Source organism: Mirounga leonina, unplaced genomic scaffold (genome assembly GCF_011800145.1).
Source record: "Mirounga leonina isolate KUSES-001 unplaced genomic scaffold, KU_Mleo_1.0 Mir_224, whole genome shotgun sequence".
Lineage (NCBI taxonomy): Eukaryota > Metazoa > Chordata > Mammalia > Carnivora > Phocidae > Mirounga > Mirounga leonina.
Window position 1 is genome coordinate 18,885,332 of NW_023270615.1, and position 20,654 is coordinate 18,905,985.

At 48.9% G+C, this 20,654-nt stretch overlaps 1 protein-coding gene across 1 annotated transcript in view; it reads left to right on the forward strand.

Annotated features, from left to right (window-relative positions):
- Nucleotides 1-20,654, forward strand: part of SHC3 (SHC adaptor protein 3) — a 92,801-nt gene that overhangs the window by 22,145 nt on the left and 50,002 nt on the right. The window contains exon 2 of the mRNA XM_035028994.1: nucleotides 4,391-4,461. Within this exon, the coding sequence (XP_034884885.1) occupies nucleotides 4,391-4,461 (71 nt within the window). The remainder of the gene's footprint in view (nucleotides 1-4,390; nucleotides 4,462-20,654) is intronic.

Below are 20,654 nucleotides of genomic sequence, written 5' to 3' on the forward strand. Positions count from 1 at the left end.
TAACAACAGTTAGCTAACAGAAAAAGGAGTGAAAATGGCGAATACACATGCGAGAAAAATCACATATCTTTATAGATATCAGGGAAATGCAAATTAAAAAGAAAAAGAAATACTTTCGCCCATGAGAGTCAAAGATTCAGAGATGAGTGCCATATAGTGTTATAAAAGATAGAAATTAGCTTAGATATTGATGGTAAGAGGGCAAATGGCTGCAGACCTTGGGGGTGTGATTCAAGTCCGTGACATTAGAAGTGGCACTCACCTAGCACTCGAGGGTGGCGGTGGTGGTATTCATATGACTCCCTGGAGCTCGTCATGGTCTTCGTGTAACTCTGGGACAGCGGTGGTGGCTGTATTCACACAACTCTCTCAGCAATGGGGGTAATGACATGGCTCGTGGGGGTGGCAGTACCTACATAACTCTGAGAAGTCAGTTTACACACCACTGCAGAGGTCGTGGTGGTAGTTATGTAAGTGTGCCGGTCACAGAGATCACGGAATTCCATACTGGTGGTGGTGGTACATATGAAACTGTGATGGTGTTGGTGTGTTCACGTAATTCTATGACATTGTGGTGTCCGCATGACTGTGGTGGTGGTGGAGGTATGCACATTTGCCATGGTGTTGACATAATCCTGTAGTGGGGTGACAGTATCCACATAACTCTGCAACCTTGGTGGTGGTGGTGTTCATGTAATTCTCCTACCATGTGGTGGTATCCACAGAACTGTGTAATTTGTCATGGTAGTCACATAAGCCTGCTGTGGTGGTCATGATGTTCCATACCTGCAATTGTGTGGTGGTGATGTCACTGTGGTGTTGGTCATGGTGTCTCCATAACTCTTCGGTGTTGGTCATGGTAGTCACAAAACTCTATGGTCAGGTTGGTTATGGTGTCTCCATAACCCTGTGGTGTTGGTCATGGTAATCACACAACTCTATGGCTGTGTTGGTTGTGATGTCTCCATAACCCCATTTTGTTGGTCATGGTAGTCATGTAACCCTATGGTCATGTTGGTCATGGTGTCCCCATAACAGCATTTTGTTGGTCATAGTAGTCACATAACTCTATGGTTAGTTTGGTGGTAGTATTCCCATAATTGCATCATTGGCTATCTATTCACATAGCTCTATGAGCTGGTCATGGATCCACACAGCCCTGTCATTGTGCTGGTGTTTGTGCACATCATCTTCAACTGTGGTGGTGGTATTTCTGTGACTCTGTGATGTTGTTGCTGGTGTTGTTCTGATGACTCTGTGAGGTTGGTCATAGTATTCACATACCACGAGGATGATGGTGGAGGTGGTAGTCAAATAACAATGTGATGGTGGTCTTGTATTCCCACAACCTTGCGATGTTGGTGGAGGTTGTGTTCACATGGTCTGTGAAGCTCATCGTGGTGTTCCTACCACCCTGCAGCATTTGTCATGGCATTGGCGAGACTGAGCAAAACTGATGGTGCTAGTCATGTATCTTGTGACTGTGCTGATGGTATGATTCAGACAACCCTGTGACGTAGTCATGGTGTCTACACAACTCTGTGACGATGGTGGTGTTGGCATTAATGCATCCCTGCAAGGTGGTGGTATTCATGTAAATCTGTGACTTTGGTCAGGAGAGTCACATAACTCTCCTGGTTGGTGGTCATGGTATTCATAAGTCTCTGCAACAGTGGTGGTGGCAGTGATGATGGTTGTGGGGTTCATGTGTCTCTGGGATGGCCATGTGGTGGTATTCTCCTAGTTCTGCCAGGGTGGTTGTGGCATTCCGATAAGTCTACACGGCCGTAGTGGTGATCTTCACATAGCTCTGAGATGGTGTTGGATGTGCTAATCCAATATCTCTGCAAAGTCATTCATGGTCTTCACAGGACTCAGAAATGGTGGTCATGGTGTTCACACAATTTTTCAGGGCTGGTGTGACCTTCACATAACCCCCTGTTGGTGGTCATGGTATCCACATAACTGTGAGCCTGTTGGTTGTAGTCACATAATTCTGATGTCGGTGACAGTATACACAGACCTCTTCAATTACTTTGATCGTCTTCCCATGAATCTGAGATGCTCTTGGTGGTGTGTTCAAATAACTGCAGTGGTGCTTGTGGGGATATTTGTGGTGTTGGGTAGTTGACATAACTCTACAGTGGTGGTGGTGCTATATTTCCATAACTGCAGTGGTGGTGTGGGGATATGTTTATTGATGTGCAGCCAGGAGGGTTATCCATAAAACTCTGTGATGATCATCATGGTATTCATGTAACTCTGCAGTGTTGGTGGATTTGGTATTCCCATAGCTCTGCAACGTTAGTCATGGTAGTGTACAACTGTGAGACCGGATGTGGCATTCAGATAATTCTTTTTTTTTTTTTAAAGATTTTATTTATTTATTTGAGAGAGAGAGAATGAAAGAGAGCACATGAGAGGGAGGAGGGTCAGAGGGAGAAGCAGACTCCCCGCCGAGCAGGGAGCCGGATGCGGGACTCGATCCTGGGACTCCAGGATCATGACCTGAGCCGAAGGCAGTCGCTTAACCAACTGAGCCACCCAGGCGCCCGGCATTCAGATAATTCTGTGATGACTTTGATCACTTCAATATCACTGCAGTGTTGCTGGTGGTATTCACATAGCTATGGTGGTGTTCACAGTATTCCCATTTCTCTGTGATGGAGAATAGTTGTGTTCACATAACCACAACTTTGGTTGTGGTATCCAACAGCTCTCTGATGAGTGGAGTAATATTCAGATATCTGCAGTGCTTCTTGTCATAGTCACACATCTGCAATGGTGGTCGTGGGGTATTCCCGTAAGTCTGCAGTTGTGGATGTGAAATTGCATAACGGCGTGGTGGGGGTGATGTGTTCACAGAACTTTGAGGAGTAGTGGTGTTGTTGTTGACACCATTCTGCCACTTTGGTCATGCTAATTACTTCACTTGTAACGCTGCTGGTGGCGGAATTCACATAGTTCTGGAATATTGTCGTGATGTCCCCATGCTGTGGCAACGATGGATGCGGCCATCCCATCACTCTGCAAGGTTGGTTGTGGTCTTCACATAGCCGAGTGACAGTGGTGGTGGGATTCATACGCCCCTGCCGTGGTGGTGATGACGTCCACACCACCGTAATAGCAGCGGCGCCCCCACCCCCACACTGTTGTTCCGACTTCTCACAGGACTTGTGGCATCACTGTGGGTGATCAGTGGGATCGTTCATGGAACCCTGTGATGGTGGATGCAGTATGTGCGTAGCCGTGTGATGCTGGTGGCGCTGGGAGTTGAATAGCCCTGCGATGCTCGTCCCGGTAGACACGGAAGTCTGTGACGTTGGTCCCTGTGATCACGGGACTCTGCGGTGTCAGTGGTCGTCTGATCTGTGTACCCCTGCAATGTGGTTCATCGCGTCCACGTGGCCGTGGTGGTGGTGTTGCGTAGCTGCACGAGTGTTAGAGCGGTAGTCACGGTGTGTGGGTGTAGAGGCTTCGGTCCAGAGAACGTTAAAGCTTGGCTTAAAGTTACATAACAAGATAGGCAGAGTCAGGCTCCAATTCAGGTTTTCTGAATAATTCAAACGCAGGCTCTTCTGTACCACAGCATGAGGCCTCTTCCTGCAAAGTCTAAATTTAAAGGCATTGGTATAAAACATCTGTCCTTCAAGCTCCCAAGGGCTTTGGCACACAAATATCGTATCTCTACCGTTCTAGTTTTTATCTACAGCTCTCGTTATGTCCGTGTATTTACACAGGCACACACACTTAGAGGTGTGAAACGGGTTAAAGATTTAGCTACAAATTTAGATGTGTAAATGGAAACTTCTGAAAGTTTGTGTTACATAATGCAGAAGAGGGTTTTCTGGTAAACCAAAATAAAGCAACTATGAGGGTAATGGATATATAGTTTGTTGAAACTAAATATATTGGTTAAATAATGAATATTTGGTCAAAATGTTGGTATTAGAGGGTTTTCATTCTTTCTTTAGAAATTATAAACCTCTAGACCCTTGTAAAGGAATAGAAATACGATGTTGGGATGTTGGGGTGGTTACACGCAAGTACATGTTTAAGCAATTATTGAATTATGCACTTAAGATTTCTGCACTTTATGGTACATGTTATACCTCAACAAAAGTTTTTAAAAATGTACTTCTGAATGAAATGCAAATACTCGTGGATCTCAGAAGAGTCAAGTCTGGTGCCACGTAGGCACTAAGGATACTTACTCATGGGTGTGAGTTACTGCTTTTACGGAAAGAGAACAAAGCCTCACAATGTACGTAAAGTTAAAATGTGATTTAAGAAACGTGTGTGGCTTCCAGGAACGCCCTTGATGCAGTTAGGAATTGTCTCTTCATCTCTGCCCCCAGGGCTCATGATTTACGTTTTTTTCCCCTTGCAGTACTTGGGGTGCATTGAAGTTCTCCGCTCAATGAGGTCTCTTGACTTCAGCACAAGAACACAGATTACCAGGTAAGCCCTCTTGAACATGGACTCCTGTGGTTTTACTTCGGAAAGGAATGATTGCAGAGTTAGCAGCCTAGAAATTTCCAGAGGGGAAGTCTTGAGCACTGGTGACGGTGACAGGGAGTCAGAACCTGGTGTATTCAGGGTTTCCATGTGTTCGTCCATGTCCATGATGCGCGTCTCTGACATAAGAACCTTGGGGACGCTCCCGCTTCCAAGTTCTCTTTATAATGAAGCTGCAGACACGTGTAGTGCTGGTTGTTTCTTTATACGCAAACTCTAATACCAGATTGGTGTTTCAAAATGCACTGAACTGTGCGATTTCTTTCTAAAGAGAAAAGGAAGGTGTCAGGAGAGACATGCACAGAGAATAAAATGCATGGATTGCAGGCAGAGATATTCATGGCCGTAGTAATTTAGGAAGCAACCAGTTGTTTAAGGGGTCAGTGATGTTGAGCAGGTGTGTATAGATCCTCCACCATCAACCAGATTCTAAACTCCTTGAGGGCTAGTTCTGTAGTTAAGCATAGTTTTTAATAAAGTCATAGCCTTGTAGGGCTTAAACCTTTAGAAAAACTCCCATTTCAGGTCACCTGGAAGAGGAGAACTGGAAAGCCAGGAGGGGTTCGTGAAATAGCTCATTTCTGCGGGCCACGTGCTTGGCTTGCTTTTGCGTTTGTGGAATTATTTGGTCTAAATAGTGACCTCAGAAAATGTCTCGTACTTGGGGCATTCACATCGGCCTGTTGTATATCTTTGGGTTAGCAAGCCAAAGTCTAATGATCGAACTTTAGAAAGCAATTATTTGTGGTAATGAGCTCCTAAATAATGTACACACTTTAATTGTGGTAAACACTGCAGTGCTACGTCTTCCTCGCTGAAGAGATCTGTGTTCAGAAGAAGCGCTGTTTCTCTTCTCTCTGAAGCGACCCCAGGCGCACATGGTGGGAATGCACCAATGTTATAATCCGCGCTAAGGGAAGAATCCATCTCCACCGATTTGTACAAAATGGTTTACGGAAGTTGCCAAGGCAAAGGAACGGTATTCTGAACAGAGAGCATTCCAAAGGGAAGTGGGAAGGTTTGTGCAGCCAGTTGTTTGCCCTGGGCATGAGGTGGCAGGTGCAGGGCGGTGTCGGTGGGCAGAGCGCTGGGCCCCATGTCTGGGGGCACGGGGACTGCATGACTGTTTACCTTCTTGAGTGTGCCAGTGGTTTCGTTAAAGAGAATTGTCGGCTGTTTCTGCTGAATTCCCTTAATAGCTCCTGTCACTTCGGAGATGGTTTCATTTCACTTACATTCTCCTGATGTACCCGTCGAACGTTTAATGCCTCCTGTGCACATGCTGGCCCGCGTGGGCTGTCCTGCTTTGCCGGGCCCCTGCTCCTAGGGAGACAGACGCATAGGCAAATGACGGAGGGGCGCGGGAGGGGCCCACGCCTGGGGAGCAGTGGTGGGCAGGGGGCGCGAACAATCCCGGTGCTCCCTTGATCAGGGTCCCGGTGCTCTCAGGGGCGGAAGTAGCGATAACATTGTAGAAGGAAGCCGTGGGACAGACAGTGGTGGATTAGGCGGTCTCGGTGTCCATCCCGTTCCATGCAGGCTCCAGCAAAGGTGGCCAACGTAATGGGCTGTGGGGGAGCGCCGTTCTCGGACTCAGGAAACTTGGTGTTGAGTTCGGGCTTTGTTAGGCTTTTTGAAAACTCTGTGCTTGTCTCCGCATGCTTTCTGCTTCTTGCCTTGTTTCTATCACGTGACACGGTCCTTATTTTAGGTAATAGCTGGAGTCCGCTCGTCGGAAACAGTTTGACACACCAAGGTCGAAAGAAGCCTTTGGCTCGAGGAGAAGAAAGCCCAGCACTGCAGGGGGGCACGTGGGGGAGCTGCCGAGGCCGCTGTGGTCTCCCCGCGCTAACCAAGCCCGCCCTGCCCTTACTCCTTACGCTAAAGTTTGCCGGGAAGTGGGAGGTGGGTACATTCAATGTGATTAATTTGTAGTAAACAGGCTCTGGGAAAATGTGTTTCCAAAGGCTCCCCAGCCGTACTGTCCATAAAAACATATGTATATTTCTGTAAGCAGGTAACCAGCGCCTACTCATCTGTTAGACGGTTTCACGCTGTACATGTGTCTTTTGGGGGCTACTCACGTGTCCTTTCGTGGGGTCAGGTTAGTGTGCTGTTCTTGGGTCTGAGCTTGGGTTGACTGTCAGCCTTTCCATGGAGCCCCCTGTGGATTACCGACCGCTTACTAGCAGATAACTCACAACCGCCCGGGAAGCTGCCAGCGACCATATACTTCGTCGCGGTGGTGGCAGTTAATCACCTTGCACCCCTAACACTTGGAGCAGAGCAGCTTAGGGGCTGCCCACCGCGTGGAGGGACGTCCTGTGTGGGGGGCCCTGCTCTGCCATTTTCCACCTGTGTAGGCTTGGCCCCAGCTTGCACACCTGTGAACCGGGTGCAAGGATAATGCCCACCTCAGTGGTGGTTGTGGGAAACCTGACGCCCATGGGGCGGGGCCTGCAAAGCTGCATCGCCCCAGAGGGGCGTGAGGGAGGGTCTCCAGTTGGCGATGGGCAGGGTGTTGGGGAGAGAGGCTTAGGCAGGGAGGACCGAGCTGGGTTTCCAAACGAGGCACTGGTGGCCAACAGTGCCCCCGAGAGTGGTTGCCCGTCCGAGTGGACCACACCGTGACCCTCCCTGAGACGTCCTCTCTCCGGACTGCTCTCCTCGGGGGGGGGGGGGGGGGGGGGGGGGCTGGACTGTGTTACGGAGGGACGAGCCACGTCAGATGGAGAGAACTTGGGGGAGAACGTGCGCTCTGCCGGTCGGGCCTGCCCTACGCACGGTGATGGGAGGCTGTCCATGTGCCTTTGGTCACTGGACCAGCGAGTCTTTCCTTCTTCCCTCTGATTTCCTCGTCTGCTCATTTTTATGTTATTTATCATGTTAAATTGTATCTATTATTGGAAGTCATCTTAAGCCATTTTTAGGGCATGGAAGGCTATAAATACATACACAGTTAAGCCCAGAGTACTCAGCGAGGTGGCCCTTCTCCAGCCATCAATGCAAACATCTGACACGTATTGTTGGCTCTAAATGACCCCAGCTGACCTCCTGCACTGCTTGAACTTGCCAGATGACGGTCACGTAGACAGGCGGACTCAGCCATGTGCGACTTTGCCACTCTTCCCCGTGAGCTCCCGTGGATGTTCCACACATTGTCCAGATCCTAAAATAAACTCATTCTTCCAAATTGTAGAGTCAGCAGTGTTTTCTAGTTTCGTTATTTTGTTTCCCTTGTTTTAGGAGCTGCTGTAGCCTCCATGGGCCCCAAAGACCCTGGTTAGGCCCAGACCTTCTCCAGCACCACCACGTGGATGTGACCCCCTCCCCAGCGTGCCCCCTGGCGCGCACACCCAACGGTCTGCTCCAGAATCACCGTGTCTGGAAGATTCTCCAGAAACATGCATAAAGCCCCTTTAGTGTGAAAATCAAAATCAAAACCTGGGTAAGGGAAACACCTCTCTTTTGGGAAGGTATTTCCCTTTCGTTCTCCTCCAGCATCCGAGTGGGGGCTCAGGAAGAGTGGGGGCTCAGGAAGTGTTCGTGGCTGATGCGGTCTGTCGTGGTGCTGGAGTCCATTGCTTCCCGGCCACGTGCTCCTCACATTGTCAGCGCCGGGCGGAGGGTAGTGAATGCGGGACTGGCCGTCAGCCTGCCGCTGGGAATGCCGTGACGTGGCCGTCTTTTCTGTCTGAGGTTTTCTCTCTGCTGGGCAGTCTGTTGGTGACTGCAAGGGCTTGAATTTGAACAGAGTGGTGGGCTCGCCCCGGTGACGTGATGACCGGGGGCAGAAGCCCGGGGACGCGGTACTGTGATGGGGGCTCATGATAGCGGAGGATGCCGCCTGGCTTGCAGAGTGGTCTCTCGCCCGTCCTGTACATGGAGGGGCCCATCGGTGACCCCAAAGTCAAGCCAGATGCCCGCAGCCTGGCCTCGAGACTCTGTCCACCGTCTCTTCTCCAAGTCGACCTGGGAGGCCGGCAATGCTGGCTTCTCCAGGCACCTCCGGCTCCGGCGTTCTCTACATGCCCTCAGAAAACCAAGTCCAGGGGAAAAACCAGCCCCCGCCTTCCGTCACCCGTGTGCATTTCCTGATTGGAGCAAGCATACTGTGCGGTGTGGGGCAGGGCTGCACCTGCTAACGGGCTATCAGGCTCTGAGCAGCGGCGGCCGGAGATGGACACGGAGGAAGGCGCGGGGCTGCCGGCCGCTGGGGCAGCCGCCTGTGGTCCAGGGACTGACTCACCCCGCGGGGTAGAATGACGGAGACACCGGGGCCGTGGGCTCCGGACATCTGCTCAGGTCTGAGAACGGTGGTGTGATCCCCGCACACCGCGCCGAGTGGGCGGGACTTGCTTCTCCCTTTGCAAACCCAGAGGGAGTAACTCGGAAGGTCCTGTATTTGAAAATCCACTCTACCCGCGGTGTTAAGATGGGTGCGTTTATACGTGGTGCGCGACACAGAAAGCAAGGCTGGCTTTTGCTCGGGCACCTTGGGCTGCCGCATCTTCCCAATTGGAAACACTCAATGATGGCACTCCCGGGCTCCTTTCTCACTACTCGATAAACACCTCTAATGTTGACTGGAGCTCAGCGAGCCAGAAGAGGAGCAAATCCGTAATGCTCTTCCCCGGGGCGGGCTGACTGTCAGAAATAGAAAGGCGACGGCGGGTGTGACAGTCTGCCCACCTGTCCCTACGTATTTGGGGAACGCAGAGCCGCTCCCTTGTGACTTTAGCCTGACCCCTTCGTTCTAAATTGACTTGTTCCCAGCACGTGCCACGGGCTGAGCAAAGGGTCATGGGGTCTACTTTCCTATAGGACTCATTTGTGTGTTCAGTCTGCATCCATAATGCTAATGAATTCACTCACTTGGTGAGCATTAAATGAGACATTACTTCTGGACACATCTGGCCTAGGCCGTGCACAGTGAAGGTGCCCAAGATCGTTCCCTTGACCAGACCCGCATGTGCTCGTATCTTATTCTGTGCCCTGGGCGGACCCTGAGACACGGTGTAGGGAGTTATTTTGGAGGGCGTTCTAGGGAGGCCGGTAGGAGCAGGGGAAGGGGTCATTGACAGAGGCCCCATCACTGGCTGGCCTCCTTCTCCCACGGAGGGATGGGGACTCTGGCACATTTGCCCACCGACTGCCTCCCGCTAAGTTAAGTGAAATTGAGGATTGTCCTGGGCAAAGGACAAGGGCACCCTGGCCGGGCTGAGGATGCCTCAGGAGCCTCCATCAGAGCAGCCTTGCCAGAGTGGACCCCTGAGGCAGCAGGATGGGGCCACGGGCACCGCCCATGGACCCCAGAGTGGGCTCGGGGCATCAGGATGATGGCTCCTGGCCTGTCCATCTGAATCAGACTTTTCAGTTGTAACCCCTCTGAACAGCTGTGCTGGTCCTGATCCCTCCTAGCAGAACCCTGCATATACCAGGTGAGGCTCCTAACCCAGTGGGCGAGTCGAGGGACCCTTGGGCACCAGCCGAGCACCGCCTCCCACCCACTTGCTACCTCTCTGGGCTCGGGTTCCTCTCTCCAATTTTCTGTGTGGTATTAACACTGATAATATAATTATTGTAATTATAATTGATACAGTGATTAGTCTGTAATATTATTTGCTGGTTGATATTATTAGTAATTACCAGTATCAATTCAATCCAGGGTATTTTTTCTAGCTGAAGAGAAAGACCGTAAGTTACTGAAAAGGGTGAAATATTTAGTAATGTGGCTTTATTTTCACTTGAGCCAATATTGTCTAGTATTTTGTTCTGTGTCCCTGCTTTGTCAACCACTAATAGTAATTGATAATAATACTAATCATGGCTCTTGTACTGAATACTGACTGCATGCCTGGCCTTGCGCTGAGTGCGTCATTCATTCGTTCAACAAACGTGTCGATCACATGCCACGTCTGGCCGCTGTTTGGATATTGAGAACAAAGCACGGGGAAAGAGCTCGCCTTCACCACACGACTTTGCCGTTTTTGTCGATGAAAAGGTGAGCACGGTCAAGTGTCCACGAGTGATCTCAGAGAGCGGCGTCTACGTGCAGGGCTTTGCACAGGAGCCCTGGGGCGGGCTGTGTGCTCCCCGACATGAGGAAGCGGGATTGGAAAGTTCTCGCGGACCGAGCTGTGCAAGCTGGGGAGTGGCCGCGGAGATCTGAGCCAGAGCGGTGGCAGCAGACCGTGTGCCCCCTGCAGAGCTGCAGCCCCATCGAGGGACGAGGGATGGGGACGGGTGTGTCCTTTGGGAAGCACGCGATCGCCCGGGAGAGCCCCCGAGGTGCTGCCGGGAGAGGGGACGCGCCGCAGATGGCAAACGCCCCTCCTGGCCGCCATGGAACCATGGCCTGAGCCGACTCAGAGGGCAAGGACCCAGAGCGCTGGGTCCTTTGGAGGCAGCGTGGACTTGCAACTGGGGCTCTGCCCCTGCTCTGCTTACTCTGCCCTCCCGGGGCTGTTCATCCTGTGCTTCAGCCACCCTCATTAGCTTTCTCCAAATAATAGGAGGAAATGTAATGAAAGTGTTCTTTTTTTTTTTTTTTTAAAGATTTTATTTATTTATTTGACAGAGACACAGCGAGAGAGGGAACACAAGCAGGGGGAGTGGGAGAGGGAGAAGCAGGCTCCCCGCAGAGCAGGGAGCCCGATGCGGGACTCGATCCCAGGACCCTGGGATCATGACCTGAGCTGAAGGCAGTCGCTTAACCAACTGAGCCACCCAGGCGCCCTGTAATGAAAGTGTTCTTAACAAAAAATTTCATGTGGATGGTTTAGAGAAAGTGAGACCCTCACCACCTCAGCTAGCTCGAAGTGAGTGGGGGGCGGCATGGGGCGCGGTGGGGTGGGGCGGGATGGGGGTGCAGGGTCAGAGCAGGTGAGGAAGGGTGAGCTGGGTGGGTGGGCTGGGCCCGGCTAGGGGAGGTGGGCAGAGGGCCACGCCATCGTTGTCTCCAGGAGGTCCCGGGACAGGTGTCTTCCTCTTCTTGCCCTGAACACCTGCGTAAACCAGGCTGGCTCTCGTTTTCTCCCCACCTGGACAATCCAGACATCCTTCTACTTCCATGTGTCCCCTGTCCTCTCAAGGCCTGGCCAATAGCACGTCAGGCTGGCCTTGCCGTGCTAACACTCTGGTAAGCGGCTGCAGAGCAGGGATACATGTTGGACTGCAGTCACTGCCCGTGGGCGTGAGCATGTCCGGCCAGGGGCCTGGCTCCTGGCCGGGAGGGTCGGGGCCAGCTGGACCAGCATGGACGGGAGCAGGCAGCCACTGGGCCGCACGGGTGAGCCAGGCTCTCGAAGGATGTGTGGCAAGGACGGGCAGGTGACTAGGATAAGCCCAGGTGACACGGAAACGCAGAGAAGGGTTAGACACGGTGTCTGAGTGTTAGCAAAGCAGGTTGAGGACTTCGCAGAGCCTCCGGTGCAAGCCTCAGGATTTGTTTGTTAGCTTACTTCTTTGGCAGCCTACTGAGCTAGCTCCTGATAGAATTTTCTTCGTGGTAGGCATGTCACACTTTGCATGCTGAGGACGCAGGGGCTTTCTTAATGGCCATGATGTCCTCCCGTGGAATTCTGGCCGGCGGGTTGGGGTGAGACCTGGGTGCAGGTGATCCTGCTAAGATCTCTGGGTGAAGGCAGCGGGCATGGAGGACGTTTGTGTTTTCTCTACCATAGTGCACCAGAAGGAGGGGACCGCCCCACCTGACCTGGGCTCCCCTGGAGTCTGATTCCTTTCAGAACCCAGCAGGCTAGACAGAGGGGCCGTAGGCACGGTCTCTGTTCTGTCCGCGCTCCGACCCGGGGCAGGAGCTCCAGAGATTTGATGCACAGGCATGGATCATCTTATTTTCTGGAGCAGTTGTTCTCAAACTCGGGCGTACACTGAAATCACGTGGACAGCTTGTTCCGGCAGGTGGCCGGGCCCCGCCCCCAGAGTTTCCGATTGAGCCGGTCTGGAGTGGGGGCCGAGAATTTGCATTTGCAACAAGTCTTCAGGGGAGGCTGCTGCGCCCGGGCCAGGTACCAGCCTTGGAGACGCGGTGCTGCAGAGTTCTATCTTTAACTGCCGAACCATTTGCAACTCCCATCTATGAAACCACAGCTTTGAAAATGAGTCCATTTATTTTTTTTCAAGTGATCCCACTCATCCAGAAATTTTAAAAATGGAGAGCATAGTTGACTTGGTGGCTTAGCATGGTTTAAATAGAACCTATGAGATGAGTATATGGCATTCACTCTATGCTCTCCTTAAGGACCATCTGGTGTGGTGTATATTTATAATCCTCGTGCCAGAAGCACATTTGTGTCAGGATGTACCTCTCTGATTGCTCCTTTTCTGTCTCTTTCTCTGGGTTCACTTGCCCCGCAAATATATCCTTCCATAAGGATCTCCTTGCCCTTGTGGAGAACAGTCTCGTGTTACAGGTTCTGGAGTCAGACGATCTGGGCTTCTGTGTGCACTGAACCACTTTCCAGCTGTGCCACCATGCTAGTGACTTAAATTCTCTGCATCTCTGTTTCTCCATCTTTAAAATGGGAACCACTGTGGTCCCTCCTTCATAGGGTCGAGAAGTGATTGAGTTAATATCTGAAAAGCACCTAACACGCCATCTAGTGCATGGAAGAGCTCGAGACATGTTTGCGGATATCGACATTTCCACATTCATGATATTCTGTCCAGGTTGGCCATCTCATTGCCTTAAATAATACAGGTGTGTAAGCCACGAACCTGTGTCCACACCCCTGAATCTTCTGAGTCCTGCACTGAGAGCGACCAAACAGACCTGTGTCTTCCTGGGCCAGGTCCCGTGCTTTCGATCTCTGCCTCCTGTTCTCACTTCCCACCACCTCACCTGCAGTACCATCGGGCCCAGCTCACAGCTTCTGTAACTACAGCCCACACCTTCTCCCAGAGTAGAAACCAGGACTGTTCTACCTTATCTTTCTCCCTTGTTCAAACACTAGCGCTTGTTGGTTCTCCCTGGGCAGCCTCCCTAGTACTTTCCTTCCTTCTGCCCTCTCCTTCAAGTCCCTGGGCACCCGTTCATGGGTTAGTGTGCCTGAGACATACTACTCCCCATTAATCTTCACTGTTTATCCATTACCTGCAGAATCCAGTGGAAAATTGTTAATTTAGCAGCTTGACCTGTCCAGCTACCTTTCCAAATGTATTTGTCATGACGCCCCCTTAGGCTTCCTTTGCACAACCACGCTGACCTGCTACCACCTCATTCTCCTGGCCCGTGGTGCATGCCTCAAGGCCAAACATTCAGCTACAGAAGTGTCCACTTTAGCCCTGAGCTGTAAGATCACACTGTTTGAATTGCTCTTACCTCATTGGACATTGTGGTAGACTTCTGAGGACATAGACCGTATTTCATCTACCCAAAATACCATTTCCTGTTTAAAAAAAAAAACTCATTATTTTAAAACCACTAAAAGAAAATATTAAAAATATTAAAATATGACACACTGCTTCAATTTTTATATATATTAAAAATCATATCAATTTTTACATATATTGAAAAAGCTATTTTGTATTTTTGAAGGCACAGATTTCTGTCATTATAACTCTTGTGCATCTGTTAAAAGGAAAATATAAGCAATATGATAAAGGTATCCCTAAAACTTTTTTCCAACTCGAGTCTGAATTTCATGAACCATTTCTTGACTCAGAATCATGGCTATGTTTTCTCTAAGTTTTATTGTTCTTTAAGCCATTTCAAGAGCATTGGAAATCGGTGAAATTGAAATTAGTAAAAGAATAGAGAAAATATTCGAAACCAAAAGGTGTTTTTTTAAAAAAAAACAACAACACTAAAATTGATAAACTATTACATCAGTCATGGAAAGGGAGAAAAATTGGATCACCAACAACGGGAATGAAGGAGGGGCCATTCCCACAGGTACTATAGACATGAGAGGATAATAACAGAACATCACAAACAACCTTATGCCAATAAATTGAATAACTTAGATGAAGTGGACAAATTCCTTGAAAGTTAGAACTACCAGAGTGGCTTAAGGAAAAAAATAACCTGAATGGACCTATATCTATTAAAGAAATTAAATTCATCATAAAACAAACAAGCAAAATTTCCCATGGAGAAAGCTCTAGAGCCACATGGTTCCACTGGTAGAATCTACCAGACATTTAGGAAGAAATAACACCTATTCTTCACAGTTTTTTCCCGAAAATATGAGGGAAACTTCCCAGTTCATTCTATGAGGCCAGCATTATCTGATATCAAAACCAGACAAAGGCATTAAAAGAAAAACAAAAACAAAAAAAAACCCTTGTGAAATAGACACAGAACCCTAACAATATGGTAGCAAATTGGATCCAGCAATTTATCAAAAAGATAGTAATACATCATATACTGGAGGGGTTATCCAAAGACTGTAAGGTTGGCTCAACATTAACAATTTAATCAATGTCATTCCCCATATCAGCAGATTAAAAAAGAAAAAAATATATGAAAATCTTAATATATGAAGGAAAGGTTTTGACAAAATTCAACAGACATTTATGATAATAACTCCCCCACTAGGAATAGAAGGCCTTAATCTGATAACAGGACATCCACAAAACCCTACAGCCAACATCATTGTTAGCAGCTCTTTTTTAACACTGTACTAGAGATCTTAGTGTGATAAGACAAGAGAAATATAAAAGTCATACAAATTTGACAGGAAGAATTGAAATGGTCTCTATTTACATATGACACAGAGGCCATCTATACAGAAAATCCTGAAGAATCTACATAAAAGCTTCTAGAACTAGTAAGTGAGTTTAGCAAGGTTGCAGAAAGGAACTGCAAAATGAAATTTTAAAAGGACCATATGAGATAGCATAAAAACATGAATTAGTGTTAATTTTAACAAAACATGTGAGATTTATATGCAACAAACTACTAAACATTGATGAGAGAAAGGTCTAAATTAATGGAGATATATATATGTGTGTGTGTGTATATATATACTGTGTTCACAGACTAGAAAACTCCACATTGTAAAAATGTAAAATCTTTAAAAACTGATCTATACATTTAATACAATTCTTTTTTTTTTTTAATATTTTTTATTTATTTGACAGAGAGAGATACAGCGAGAGAGGGAACACAAGCAGCGGGAGTGGGAGAAGCAGGCTTCCCGCCGAGCAGGGAGCCCGATGCGGGGCTCGATCCCAGGACCCTGGGACCATGACCTGAGCTGAAGGCAGACGCTTAACGACTGAGCCACCCAGGCGCCCCCATTTAATACAATTCTAATCAAAGTCCCACTCAGCTTTTTGTAGAAATCAATCAGGTGTTTCTTCAATGTACATAGACTAGCCAAGAACCTAGAATAACCAAAATAATTTTGAAAAAACAATAGTATGTTGAATAAAAGTGATGAGAATGGGCATCCTCATCTTGTTCCTGACTTTAGAGGAAAAGTTTTCAGTTTTTCACCTTTGAGTGTAATATTGGGCTTGCCCCATATGTCCTTAATTATGCTGAGGTGCGTTCCCTGCACACCCATTTGTTGAGAGTTCTTACCAGGACTGTATGCTGAATTCTGTCAAGTGATTTTTCTGAATTTATTGAGATGATTGTATGGCTTTTATCGTTCATTTTGTGAATCATGGTGTATCACGTTGCTTGATTTGCAGACTATCCTTGCATCCCTGGAATAAATCCCATTTGATCTTGGTGAATGATCCTTTTAAGGTCCTGTTGAGCTGGGTTGGCTGGTGAGGATCTTTGCATCTGTGTTCACCGGGGACGTTGGCCTGTAATTTTCTCGTGGTGTCCTTGTCTCGTTAGGTATCAAGGTAATGCTCCAGCCAGAATCGCGCATTGTATTTAGTTGTCATGGCTCTGGGCTCCCTTCTACTGGCACAATGGTCAGCCTTTCTTTGTCTTTCTTGACATTTATAAAAAGTACACACTAGGTATTTTGTAGAATCTCCCTCAATTTTAATTTGTCTGTTGCCTTTAGGTTGTGTATTTCTGGCTGTATAGAAATTGTGTCCTTCTCAGCACTTGTTAGGAGGTGCATGATGGCACCTTGTCTCAGTAGCGATGATGTCACTTTTGATGATTTAGTTAAGGTATATTTTTCATATGTGTTCTTGATATAATGTTCAGACTGCATAAAAAAGCTTATATTCATGGATCCTCCCTTAGAGTCATAAGCATTTTCCCATCATCAAAATCTTTTCATATTTGTTGGTCATTGTTGAGAAAGGGCAAAGTCTAAAGTGTCTGAATGCAGTGGGGCAGGGGGATTGAGCCACGTTGCCTTTGAAACACAGGGTTTGGGGCGCCTGGGTGGCTCAGTCGGTGGAGCATCTGACTTTGGCTTAGGTCATGATCTTGGAGTTCTGGGATCGAGCCCCGTGTCGGGCTCCCCACTCAGCAGGGAGTCTGCTTGTCCCTCTGCCCCTCCCCCTACTCATGCTCTCTCTCTTTCTCCTTCTCTCTCAAATAAATAAATAAAATTTTAAAAAATAAAAATAAAAAAAGGGACACCTGGGTGGCACAGTTGCTTAAGCATCTGACCCTTGCTTTCAGCTCAGGATGTGATCTCAGGGTCAGGAGACTGAGCCCCATGTCGGGTTCCATATTCATTCAGCACAGAGTCTGCTTGAGTTTCTTTCTCCATCTCCCTCTGCCCCTCTCCATTGCGCTCCCACATGGGCTTTCTCTCTCTCTCAAATGAATAAATAAATATTTAAAAAAATAAAAGAAAATAAACACAGGGTTTGAGTTTCCTTGATGAGGTCTGGGTGAGGTGCTGTCAGAACCCACTGAGGCGACGGGACTCACAGAAGGGCACTCTAGGAGCTCATGGCCCGGCACATTGTCAGTGGTCAATCAATATTTGTTGAAATCTTAAACTTGCAGGAGTCTGGGGAAATGGCTAAAAATGAAGCATCAGAAAAAGCAGATTGTTAATAGCGGCGGCCCAGAGGATGTGATTAGTGAGACAAACTCTGTGTGGAAAATGTGTTATTAAATCATTTCTCCTTCCTTTCTGCCCCCCAGGGCCTTTTCTTGGAAAATTAGCGTGGCTGCATGTGATGAGCAGCATGAAAGTAATTTATTACAGAAAACACAGCTTTCTTTGAGGGTGACATGGTAGCATAATGTCCTTTCTCTTCAAGTTTTTATTTACTGCTTACAACCTGGAAGAATGAAGATGTGGGTGATTTCCGGATTAGCCATTTAGAACTGCTTTTGAATTACAGCCTTTAACTGCTGGGGAGGAAGTTCCACGAGCCAATCTGTAAGTTGATCCCTTTTATTCAAATGGACTAAAATATCAGATGAGAGACACGTGTTGCTGTGCAGTGGGTCCGACCCTGCCTTCGGAGTCCTGCTTTGTGGCTGGTGTTCTTTTAAGGCACTGCTGCCTGTGACCACATCCTTTGTGGACCCCTGGGGCCTGCAGGACAGCCAGCTGACGGTGAAGGTGGGGCTGTCCCCGCAGCCTGCCTTCCAGAGACACCCTTCTTTTGTGTGAATGGCGCATCATGGGCCATCCCTGTTGATGCTGGTGGTGTGGGAGCTGGGCCCTGGGGGTCAGGGCCCTGGACAAGAGATGAAAACTGAGCTCCACGCCAGGGCTCCTTGGCCTCGGCATCACTGACATTTGGGGGTGGGTCATGCTCTGTTGTGGGGGCTCTCCCCTGCATTTTAGAACATTCAGCAACTCCCCCCACCGACCTCCACCCGCTAGATGTGCCCCCGATGTCTTCAGACTTTGCCCGGTGTCCCCAGGTTAAAACCACTGCATTCCACTAACCTGCATTCCCCCAAACTGAATTCTGTGTCATGATAAACATCGTGTGCGTCCACTGGAGAATGTTAGAAAGCAAAAGTACAAAAAAAGAGAAGAGGCAGTTTTCTTTCACGTTTCGCGAGCATGTTTTAGGCAAAGTTTTGTGCTCTTCCTTTGATCCAACGGGTACTAATGAGTCATCGGGCTCCCAGAGTAACTGAGTTGTGTGTCGTGTGGACATGTGATCTCTGGGTCACCCCGTCCAGTGGATTCACTTCTTGGTGATGGGGAGAAACTCAAGCCTCCACATCTGGGGGTGCCGAGTCCGGCACAGACCTCTCTAAGGGGTGGGAGGAGTGGGGCTGGCCTTGCGGACTCCACCCGGCTCCCCAAATCCAGGACACAAGCAAATAATGATGTCCCGGTTCTCCGGGAAGCAAGAGTCCTCTTATGCCCACTTATTAGCAGGTCCCATTTTGTATGCTCGGTGAAGTTCTTGTTTTCACCTGACTGTGACTCTCGTCCACATTCGACATCATTGCATGTAGTGGAGTAGAACCCGGTCCTCTGAAATGTACGTGCCCAGACATATGTTATTTATGATTTCTTAGCTGGGGTTTGTTTATATCTGAGGCAGCGCATTCTGACGTGTGGCCAGACGCCCACAGAGCCTTTTCATAGCGGCTGAGCACAGGATGTGCTGAGGGATGTCCCGCAGAAGCATATTATCGTGTAAGTTTGAAAGGGCCTTAGCTCAATTATTTAGAGCCTCAGGCAAGAGTTCTGTCATTATAGGGCATGAAGGTGCATCGAAAACACGGGGATGCACTTGACGGGAAGTACTGAAGATTTAATCATGCCCAGAATAGAGGAAGAGATTAACATTTGTTCGCACGTCCGCCGGCCGTCCGGGCCCCGTGGTCGGCCTCCTGCCGGGCTCGGGCACCCAGCCTGTGGCGTCGGGCTTGGACCGCAACGACTCTGTGCTGGCTTCTACTTAATTGCCACTTTTTAAAATTTTACCATTTTAACCATTTTTAAGTATATAGTTCAGTGGCATTCGGTACGTTCACACCGTTGTGCAGCCATCCCCACTGTCCAACTCCAGAACTTTCTCATCTTCCCAAATTAAAACCCTGTCCCCATTCCAAACCAACTCCCCCCGACCCCAGTCCCCGGCGTCCACCACCCACGTTCCGGGCCCGTGATCTTGATGACTCCAGGGACCCTGTGTGGCTGGAATCATGCAGTACACGGTTGACCCTTGAACATCGGTTTGAACACGGGTTTGTGTCGATGTGGATTTTTTCAATGAATACAGCCCAGTCCTGTAAACGTACTTTCTCTCCCTTATGATGTTAATGACCTTTTGTTTTCCCTCGCTTACTTTTTTGTAAGAAGACAGTGGATAATACATGTGACCTACAAGATTCATGTGCATCCACTGTTACATTACTGATAAGGCTTCGAGTCCACAGTTGGCCGTTAATAGTTAAGTTCTGGGGGGAGTCAGTTGAGAATACACAGATTCTCAACTGTGTGGGGTTGGATCCTAACCCCTGGGTTGCTCAAGGGTCAAGTGTATTTGTCTTTTTGTGACTGGCTTGTTCCGTTTAGCGTAATATCCTCCAGGTTTGTCCTTGACAGAGCAAGGGTTGGGATTTTCTTCCTTCCTAAGGATGAGTAGTGTTTCTCTGTGTGGACGGACCACGTTTTTATCCATCCTTCTGGTCAGTGGACACTTGGGCTCTTGCCACTGTTTGGCTGCCGTGAACGTGGGTGTGCAAATACCTCTAATGGATGTGACAGGGTGTCTCCTTGTGGTTTTAACAAAATCATCATTTGCATGTGGATAGCATTCACCGTTTTATCCAGAGCTCCGCTGCACCTGATTTCACACCTGGGGCTGTAGGGGGTGGGTGTTTGTGGGTGACTCGCGTGCCAGGAGTCCCGGTCTGAACTCTGCAGCTTTCCACCGCACACAGGGCTTATGCTGCAGATCGACGCACACGCCCCCTCCCCCATCCACCTGTAGGGCCCCAGGCAGGCCACCTGGTCCCAGGTTTGCACCTGCAAAATGGAGGTCACACTGACCCCTTCCGCAGGAGAAGATGCACCCCCTCACGGTGGTAGAGCAGGGCCACATGGTCGATACTCCGGAAGCGTTGGTTGTGGCTTCAGTGTGAGTTCTACGGTCCTCTCTCCCGTGGCAAGGACGTCACCCCTCGCCGGGCACAGAGTCATCGCCTAAAATGCTGTGTGCTCTGCTTGGAACTGCCTCTTGGGTCCCTTCCTCCTTCCGCCCCCCCCGCCCAGGGCTTCCTGGGACTCTCCACCTCAGGGGCTCACGTTCACATC